Source organism: Corticium candelabrum, chromosome 11 (assembly GCF_963422355.1).
Source record: "Corticium candelabrum chromosome 11, ooCorCand1.1, whole genome shotgun sequence".
NCBI classification, from domain to species: Eukaryota; Metazoa; Porifera; class Homoscleromorpha; order Homosclerophorida; family Plakinidae; genus Corticium; species Corticium candelabrum.
In genome coordinates, this window is record NC_085095.1 from 1038957 (window position 1) to 1048665 (window position 9709).

At 41.8% G+C, this 9709-nt stretch overlaps 3 protein-coding genes across 3 annotated transcripts in view; 2 read left to right on the plus strand and 1 right to left on the minus strand.

The window, feature by feature from the left end:
* LOC134186609 (putative inhibitor of apoptosis) overlaps positions 1–1026 on the minus strand; it is a 2134-nt gene extending 1108 nt beyond the window's left edge. Inside the window, exon 1 of the mRNA XM_062654605.1 lies at positions 902–1026. Coding sequence (XP_062510589.1) covers positions 902–914 — 13 coding nt within the window. The 5' untranslated portion in view covers positions 915–1026. The remainder of the gene's footprint in view (positions 1–901) is intronic.
* On the plus strand, positions 942–5813 carry LOC134186482 (zinc metalloproteinase nas-13-like). The gene is made up of 9 exons (XM_062654463.1): positions 942–1065; positions 3597–3789; positions 3851–4214; positions 4305–4331; positions 4616–4763; positions 4824–4916; positions 5002–5088; positions 5262–5375; positions 5496–5813. The coding sequence occupies exons 1-9, from the start codon at positions 942–944 to the stop codon at positions 5621–5623; spliced, it is 1278 nt and encodes a 425-aa protein (XP_062510447.1). The 3' UTR covers positions 5624–5813.
* Positions 5814–6595: 782 nt separating this feature from the next.
* On the plus strand, positions 6596–8973 carry LOC134187379 (protein NEL-like). Its single transcript, XM_062655496.1, has 7 exons — positions 6596–6684; positions 6749–7278; positions 7349–7406; positions 7919–8188; positions 8246–8322; positions 8396–8540; positions 8599–8973. The coding sequence occupies exons 1-7, from the start codon at positions 6624–6626 to the stop codon at positions 8805–8807; spliced, it is 1350 nt and encodes a 449-aa protein (XP_062511480.1). The 5' UTR covers positions 6596–6623; the 3' UTR covers positions 8808–8973.
* The last annotated feature ends 736 nt before the right edge of the window (positions 8974–9709 follow it).

The window sequence follows — 9709 nt, forward strand, 5'->3', positions numbered from 1 at the left end:
TAATTATTGTATTTCCAGGCTACAGCCTAATAGCATAGATATGCTAGCAGTGTTTGGCCCAGGATTTTCAGAGTGATGGTCGGGTATCTGCTGCATTCAGAGCCGTGATTTACTCCAGACAAGAAAGCTTAAACAGAATGTATTGCACTGTGGATGATCTATGACCATGCCCCATAGCAGCTAAATCTGTATATATGACCTACGGAACCAACAAACTCACTTCAATCTGTATTAGGGTTAATTTCCTAGCATACTCATTAGATAATTATAGACATATAAGTTTAGAATTGAACAAAGTAACCATCATTCAAAACACTAAGGTACGTTCACTTTAATAACACAATAAACAAGATTCATTTAATATTTCGGCTGAAATAGGCACGTTGTTGAAGAGGAGGGGTCCCCAGGACCCCTTCCCTCTGTCCGCCTATGAAAATGTCATGTTTTGCTACCCTGTATATAGTGGAGTAGTCAGTACCATTCCACAATTTCTGCTACCCTAACACTCGAATGAGTCTCCTGCAATACTGTCACACCAAACTCAGAAATTATGTCTACTATCTAATTAAGTTAGAAGCAATTAGCTAGACTACGGTAATGTATTGTTGATATATACCACTGTATGTATGACGCCCCCGTAACTTCTCACGCCCCTTCATTTCCTGACGTCATAACCTTGATTTATGGCCATACAAGGAATGATGACGTCAGGGTGCGGATGCAGGGTTCAGAGGAAACTTAGCAAAGTGATCACCAGTGCGAACGCAGCCAGTCTAATTCAACACCATGATATCCTACATATTTGTGTGCGTGGTGTCTGCGTCTACAGTACATGTATCTACTTAGGTACATACACTCATGCAGCACGTACTCTAGCTAGCTGTGTTGCACATTGACTAACCATTCTCGGCCATTCCCCGTCCTGTTGAATAAAACAAGGGATGACGGAAGCGTCCAACTCAACTGAGCAAGCTTCTGGTACAGAGAGCGAAAGACCACGAACCGCTAGGAAACATAAAAATCCGGGGTATTTCGAATGCCCGTATGTAAATCTTATTCCGGCAGGTCAGTAGTCTGTGTTCAGGAGCGGTTTTAGGCATGGATGCAAGGGAAAATAGCTAGTCCAGCTAGTCCAGCTAAAGGCATATTAAAGCGCCAGACCAATAGATTTCTTTGTGGCCGCTTGATACGTCTTGCTAGACAACACTAAAATTTTCCTACCAAAACGTGGAGCTATATCTAGTAGATTCTAGCTACACTATGTATATATAGTCTATATAGTATCTATAAACCGCAATTATCCACGTCTAGATACTAAATCGCTTTTTCTGCGAAATTTCACAATGTAACAGTACTAACTGCAATCTAGACTGTCAGATCGAATTAGGTCTAGCCAGTAATTAGCTAGGACAGGTATATACAGTCTAACTCGAGAGAAGCGCTTGTAATTGTGCCACCGTTTAGATAATAGTTTTTGCGCGCTTGCTGCATGCTACTTTGCAGAGTTCGGGAAATGAGTAGGCCACAACCGCTAGTACGTAGACAGACTAAATGGTTTTTCAACTAAATAGCTAGATTTGACAAAGAAACGTGTGAACACCCGGCCAGTACGGTTTGTGTATATAATAGTACATTCTAACTGGGGAGCCTTTTGTCTCAGCTACCAGAACAAGGTTTTCCAACTGAAAATTTGGTACGTACCTTGAACTAGAGTTCCTAGAATAGGTTGTATTGCTATGTATATTTCGTCTCTGCAGACATATTTTCGTCCAAGCATAATTTACTACCAGGTAACTATGAATTAAACAGGTTACTCTGAAACACGTCTAGTTACTAATAGCCTACAACCGTCATTATATAATCTACTCTACTGTCCTAGCTGTACAGTAGTAGTTGCCCGTCTTTCTCTTTGCAGATATGCTGGTCACTGTCTTGGTGTTTCCTACGCTGGTATTGGGATGGATACTGTTACATACACACTGGACACTTGTAAGTTTGTTTGGGGTCTGTTGCGTTGCTACTGTTTTGTGCTTGCTCTTTATTTATTAGCTTTAATTAATTAAGCGAAAGCGTCCATAGACAAACTTGATGTGCATGGTTTCCTCATCTGCTTTGCATGAAAACACATACCTGCGATGAATCATGATATCAAAGAAAAAGCGTGCATGAGCAAACCAACCAGAGAACATTGAAAAGAGTATGTTTAAAGTAAATATAGATACCCGTACTTCGAGCAATGCGTAGTGAGTATCGAGCACTACTATAGTTTTTCGATGTCTGCAGCCACACATCACGATCACGCGAAATCTGTCAATGCGCATGCTCTAGTATCTGAGTTTGAAAAACGACGTCATTGTCACAGCCTTTGACATTTTTTGTGAAGCTTTACAATAGAGTAAATCTATCTTTTAATGCACAACTTCCGTCAAACTTCCTGGCCTAGCTTTCCTGACTGTTTCTTGAAGCGGGCTCACAGAAACACCTAGATACCGTATTACTTCGAATAGTGCAAGCGGCTTCTATTTTCAACAAGCTTACGGAACTGTGGCCTCTAAACGAGGGCGGCTTGTATTCGAGGGCGGCCTCTATTTTTAGGTCTCTTCTTCACACCGTGACACGTTGGACTCTAGTACTTGAACGTTAGCCTCGTCCCCAGGCCAGTTCGCCTCGCTCCTTGCTCCCGCGTTACCTGACTAGCGGTCATATTTCTTTCTGTTGGACACTTTTGAAGGTACCAATTGCAACGCGGCAGGTTTAGCGACTATACCGGTACATATTGCTGTACTTTGTGCTACTAGAAATATAATTTATAGACAAGTGCGCGTAATGCGATGAGATTGACGCGGAACCTTGAAAGCATGTGATATGGGCGTAACCAGTAACTTTGCAGACTTCAATTAAATTTTTTTAAGTTAGTAGTGTGGCCTCAATTCGAGGGCGGCCTCTTGGTCTCTTCAGCAGCAGCTTCTAAACGAGGGCGGCTTCTATCTATTCGAGGACATCCACTATTCGAAGGAAATACGACGATTTCTGATACTCGGTAGCTAGTTAATAGTCGCGGATTCAAGTGAACAGTCTCTTTCGGTTAAGAACTCGTGCAGCGTTTGTCGTGGTGCTAGGAAATCCGAATATTTAGTAGTCTAAGTAGCCGTGCTAGATTGCGTGCGTGTGCTGGACGGCTTCGTGTATTGAGTGCGTGCATGTATGGGTGTTGTGGGTGTGCGTGTGTGTGCGCGCGCGCGCGTGTGTGTGTGTGTGTGAGTGTGCGTGCGCTTGTGTGTGTGTGTGTGTGTGTGTGTGTGTGTGTGTGTGTGTGTGCGTGCGTGTGTACGTGTCGAAATTAACAAATTGAATTCATGAGTTACTAGATTATCAACAGCGTTGGTTGCCTAAACAGCCAGATTTTAGCTGTCAGAGTAAACTTTTGTGTTATTTGAGCAGGTGAGAACCACTGATCGAGATCAAAGCAATATTTCTATTCCAGAGTTGAGGTGTGTCGACATTGTGCCTGCAAAGACCAGAACAAAGAGAGTAGCAACGACCAGGATGCTGTGGCCGAATGCCACAATACCGTACTTACTAACCGAGAGCTTGAGTATGTTTGTATTCGTTTCGTTGTTCATGTTGGCTTTCGTCTGGTATTCTTTCTGTAGGTCTAAAGGCGATTGACGCAATACAGTGGGCAATAAGTGAATGGGAGAGTAAGACCTGCATTCAGTTTGCGCGTCTTTCTCTTGCAGACAATGACTTGAACAGCAAGCCTCATCTCAAGATAACATCTAATAAATTGTAAGTATTTTGATTTCAGTTGTGTGAATGCGTTGCATGGTAATTAAGCTGCATGGTGTAGATGTCATTCCCAAATTGGACTTCAGGTCAAGGCAGGACCTCAGATTTTGAGTCTGGGTCCTGGGTGCGAGGAGGCTGGTATAGCATTGCACGAATTTGGCCATGCTATAGGATTATATCACGAGCATAATCGAGAAGATCGAGACCAATATATCGATATTATATGGGAAAACATCGATTCAGAACATAAAGATCAGTTTAAAAAGTACTCTAGTGGACTGGTCGACAACTTTGGGTTGCCCTATAATTTGCATTCAGTTATGCATTTCTCAGCCCATACTTTTAGTGCCAACGGCAATGTGACAATTACATCAAAATCTGGAAGTAGGGATATTGGCAATGCTGGAACACTGACACAATTGGATGTAGAGCTGACAAATAGACTGTACAATTGCAGCAGCTACAACGGTAAGTTGCTCTGATTTGTGTGATGAGGTTGAGTATGTATGTTTTAGTGGACTTTTGATAACGATATGTTAAAGGTGTGTGTGTGTGTATGTGTGTGTGTGTGTGTGTGTGTGTGTGTGTGTGTGTGTGTGTGTGTGTGTGTGTGTGTGTGTGTGTGTGTGTGTGTGTGTGTGTGTGTGTGTGTGTGTGTGTGTGTGTGTGTGTGTGTGTGTGTGTGTGTGTGCGCTGAATGAACAAAACTCAAGAAAACAGCCACTGTCTAATAAACACTCACACTCTTTTAGCAGTTTGGACTTTTGAGTTTTGAATGACAAGCGTTCAATAAATACATATTATTAATTAACTATCCATTCTTGAGCTCGAAGCTAATGTAGACGATCTAATTCTTTTCATTTTCCGAGACGTGAATTGTTCGAGTATCGATACATGCTTCAACGGAGGCATTTTCAACTACGATACTTGCCAATGTTCGTGTCTACCATACTGGACCAACGTGTCATGTCAGAGTGAGTGACAGTGATGCATATCTGTAAACGTTCTGAATATATTTTAAGCCAATTTGTCAGCTTGTGGTCTGGTTTGTGAGAACGGAGGTACACCGAACGACGACTGCACGGAATGTGTCTGTCCGGTGGGATACGGAGGAACGTTCTGCAAAGGTAAAGGTGACTTGTTTAGGTGTTTCTATTAGATTATTGCTTCTGGGTAGTGCTTCTCTATTCATTGCTTCTGGTTTCTTTTCAGAATGCTTGTTTTCGTGTTTCAACGGCGGTCAACCGAATGATGATTGTACTGCCTGCAAGAACTGCTCGACCGATCATTTGTCGCAAGGTGCATGCATGCATATCATGCATGTGTACGTACACACACACACACACACACACACACACACACACACACACACACACACACACACACACACACACACACACACACACACGCACACGTACGCACGGACAGTGAAGAAACGGTCACATGCATGCTGTCTGTTCGTTTGTCTGCAGCCGTTGTCGACCATTCTCTCTACTGTAAACTTTGGAGTTTTCAAGGTTACTGTAATCCGTCTCACTATTTCTATGCTACCATGCGTCAACAGTGTCATAAAACTTGCAATTGTGGTACGTCACTTCAGATTGTCAGTGTCGAGCAATTGACCGAGTGCATGGCTGTATATATATATATATATATATATATATATATATATATATATATATATATATATATATATATATATATAGGTATATGTCGAGACATGGCAAAAAGTTCTGTTTGCAAAGAGTTTAAAAAGCAGGGACTTTGTTCCACACAAGGCATGTTCGCGGACTACATGAAGAAGGAGTGTATCATGACGTGCGGATGGTGCTGAACATCAAATTCTCAATTTGAAAACATAATCTATTACAACCGTCCACCAACTGACTAAATTATGTTCTGTAGTTTACTGGTAGTCGCTCGCGTTTGATGGTCTTGCGTACACAACACGACAACGAAAGAAGAGGACAACAGCAGCTATCTCGTTGTATTACTGTATGGGTACAGGATGAGAGGAATCTAAAATGCAGCCCATACAAACGTACCAAACGCATCCAAACCAGTCTCTCAAAACTCAGTAAAAAGATCTTCTATCTAGCCATACACCTTAGCACTCGATGCAAACGTTCCGTCGTCATGGTAGCCAGACTGATAGCGCTGACACTAGGCGCTTCAGAATCAGAAGCCCTATGATCTATCTATCGGCAAATAAAAATCGGATTTATTAATTAACATTTCACTTTGTTAGCCAGTACAGTGCGACACTCGAAGCAGCTCTAAATACGTAGACAACGACAAGGAAGATGCATTCGCTCTTGTCCGGGGAATTGCACTGATAGTATCATTCAACTCCTGCTATGCAATTTTCCATAGTGCTGTCAAAACGCCATGTTGTTCTGGTCACGTGTGATGCAGAAAGTTATTGATAGTAAAAACCCAAATCACGTACTGTACTGTCGACATTTAATTATCAATCCCAGTACCGCCATTCTGCTAGCGTCATAAAGTAAGCGACGATTGCTAACGAAACTTGTAAATTGACTGACCCGACGAGCACTTGACGCTTTCTTGCCGCAAGCCTAGACGCTTGAAAACGTAACCAGAAGGTCGCCTCGCATATCTACACGCTCAAACGCAAGATGCAAATGTAGAGTGACGTAAATTTTGAATTACGATTTTTATGGCATTCTTGATGACGTCAGTGGGCATAACTACGCGGCGTTAGCACGACTGACAGTTTGACAGGCGGCTTTGGGTAGTCATATTTGCTAGAAAGCGCGACAGCCAAGCGACAGTCAAGCGACAGAATTCGCGGAGCTCGGTATCTACACGAGATGAAGCCCTGCTTCCACGTATTTCTCTTGTTTCTGTGTTATGCATATCGTGCAGCTTGCGGTAAGAGAATAAATAGTTATGGTATATTGAAATATGAACAAAAATTGCTGTCTGCATGTTGTAGCTGCAGATGGGGTAATCGACTTGATGCCGCTGGTGTTAAACGAACCATACGCCAACGGCACAGTAAACAAGACTCTGTACCCTGTTTTGTTTGATTCTTCGGCCGCCAACATCAGTCGCATTTTGATGCAGCGTTTGCTCCGCAACGAAACAGCAAATCTTCGTTTACAGCTTGCTCTTCCCTCGACTACTCAGACGGCCAGCAGCTTTCGGTTGAACCGCATTCCAAGGAATGGCCAATGCAAGTCACTTTTCAGAGTCGACGTGTACCCGCTCCGACATCAGATTGTCTTCATCTTTTGCAACGGCAATAATTCGAGAGAGGAGACGTTCTACTACGACCTCAATCTAAATGAGACAACAGAACTGTCGTTTGTGTTCGCAAATGATCAACTTGTATTCTACATCAACTGCTCTAAGATATACTCGCGCTATGTCGCCAACGATAGAGCCTTTCGTACTAACGACAGTGATGATACCTTGTTTGCTGCATACTTCCTCTCGCGAGGGAACGGCACCACCGACCTTCGGGTAATTCGGCACATTTTTGCAGGCCTGCATTATTGCTCACATCAAATTGTATATTGTCATGTGTTCCTAGGCTGCACAAGTCTTCTTCGACTCTGAGTGTGATGACATTTCACGTCAATCTTTGAATGGTTTGTTTACAGTGTTGAGTAAATCAATCATCGCACCAACCATCCCCTTAGTAATAATTGACTACCCACGCACAGTGACCGTGCAGCTAATGACGTAAATTTTTCTCAGCCTACTAAACGTTGCGTAATGACACGTTGCATACAATGTTTGCTGGAAATGAAGCAAACTCCGACGGAATGATGACGTGAACAGACGGTGGAGTTTGTGACATCAAACATTACGTCACCGTTTTTCTACCTTCCAATTTACGCATGTATTATTGTTCCTAATTTATGCATAACCCTGCTCAGTCTCACCAAAATGTTTACCCATGCTCCCATCAGGCCCAGATCCAGGAATTTTTTAAAGAGGAGGTTGACCTGGTAGCAGTTATTTATAGCATTACTAATTTTCTCTTTCTATTGAAATTATTGAACCACGCCTATTGGAAAAGAGGAATTGTAACCCCCTGTATCTGGATCTGGGCCTGACCCATGGTACACCTTCACGTTTCTGTTGCTTTTGTTCTTAGATTTAGAACAAACTAAAGACGGTTATTCAAATATTCTTGCTAATCAAATTAGTAGCTTACACTCATCTCTAATGAAGTGGGAAGGATGTGAATGTGCAAAGTATTGCATGAGAGGAAGCGACAAAGTCAGTAACGGATCTCAATGGGACGTCGAACGTAAAACATGTCAATGTGTAAACGGAAGCATTATGTGCCATTGCAGTATTTCAACCTGCAACAATGGCACGACATTGTACCAAGACCCAATCCACGAATGCCCTACTTGTAAAGGTGAAGTCTAATTGAATGTTGCAAGTGGTAATCTAGCATATCGTCAACTTTTCATAGATGGTTGTCTATTCAGTGGATCAATGTACAAACACGGAGAGAAAATGATGGATGGTCCAATTCAATGCATTTGTGTGGTACACTCTACATATCATTGCATAAACTTCATATGGCTTCATCATGAGTTCCTTTGTCTATATATATTTATAGGATGGTGAATCGTCACTCTGTAGAGACACAAGACACATGTATGCAAATCTTGATATTCCATCATCAGTGTTCATACAACGACCATCAGTTGAGCCAACACAATCACAAGCACCAACAACACCAGTTACCTCCAAACCGTCTAAAAGTAACCAGAAGTTTGTCTTTTCTCATATGCATCCAAACAACTAGATGTATTGTTTTAGGTTGTGGTTTCTGCTGTCCTGCGTCATATCAGTGTCATGATCAGATCGGTTACTGCGTGTGTAGCTGCTTGGGATCCAAGTGTACTGAATGTCAAGCCAATGCTATTGTACATCCACTAAATGGGAAATGCAGCAACATAGCAAAGACATTCTATCCGTTTCTGCCAATTTACAAATTGTATCTCAACCAATACGGTCTAATTGAGTGAGTATGAAAATGCACGAGAAATGATGAGACTTAACTGCTGTCATTCACTGTTGTATGTCACTCTTTTAATTATTTATGAATTAATGTAACCAAATGATGGAAAACAAGATTCAATCTGTCTGCTAAAGCTGAAATTTGTTTAATATCAGAATGCTGGAGGTCATTAACTGCAGCAACTTGGCACATAGTCATTGTACTAAAGCTGTTGCTTGACTCTTAGAATAGCATTCCACCTCCAACCCCCTACTACCAGAGCCCTATATACAGCTCTGCCTACTACCATTTCTAATACATTTAGCTACGACTGGTTACTGCAGTAGTGGCCTGTAGATCTAGGATCTAGAATTGGACAATGTTAACCTAAAGTCCTTTTGGTCTGTAGTCAACATGTATGAGTTATTATTTACTGAAAACTCCACTTTTGTGTAGCAAATACTCTTAGAAGATTGAGTATAATCCTGCATAGTGCAAAGTCTAAGCAATTTCTTGCATCCCAGTTTCAGGTACATTTCAAACAATTGGCATTTCAGCCTCACTTTGCTATAGTGTACGTACACACTTATGTATGGTACAAAAAACTATCGTTTGTTGAAGCTGCAGCAGACCACGTTTCTGAGCAAGCTACTCTACATACGTAGACTAACTTAAATCTTTGCTTGCTCTCTAAGCTTTCCTCCTACTAAGTCTTTCTGGTAATTCATTCCAAAATTGTGTTGACAATTGTCAAACTCGGTCTCTACAGTACAACTTGTAATTTGTCATTACAATGTTTATAAGTACAAAGAAAGAGAAACAAACATTAGACTACAAAACCCAGACTGTCTCTTTCATTCAGTACATTGTTAGAAGGGAAATCTCATCAGTAACCAGAGGAGACGACCGGTTGGACACTTGATCCTAAAT

Bases quoted from the DNA above. Each gene is read 5' to 3' on its own strand.
- LOC134186482 (XM_062654463.1), top strand. From the start codon at position 942: ATGACGGAAGCGTCCAACTCAACTGAGCAAGCTTCTGGTACAGAGAGC. The intron at 1,066-3,596 runs GTCAGTAGTCTG...CGAGAGCTTGAG, and splicing joins TGTAAATCTTATTCCGGCAG to TATGTTTGTATTCGTTTCGT. The intron at 5,089-5,261 runs GTGCATGCATGC...GTTTGTCTGCAG, and splicing joins GACCGATCATTTGTCGCAAG to CCGTTGTCGACCATTCTCTC.
- LOC134187379 (XM_062655496.1), top strand. From the start codon at position 6,624: ATGAAGCCCTGCTTCCACGTATTTCTCTTGTTTCTGTGTTATGCATAT. The intron at 6,685-6,748 runs GTAAGAGAATAA...TGCATGTTGTAG, and splicing joins TGCATATCGTGCAGCTTGCG to CTGCAGATGGGGTAATCGAC. The intron at 8,189-8,245 runs GTGAAGTCTAAT...AACTTTTCATAG, and splicing joins CGAATGCCCTACTTGTAAAG to ATGGTTGTCTATTCAGTGGA.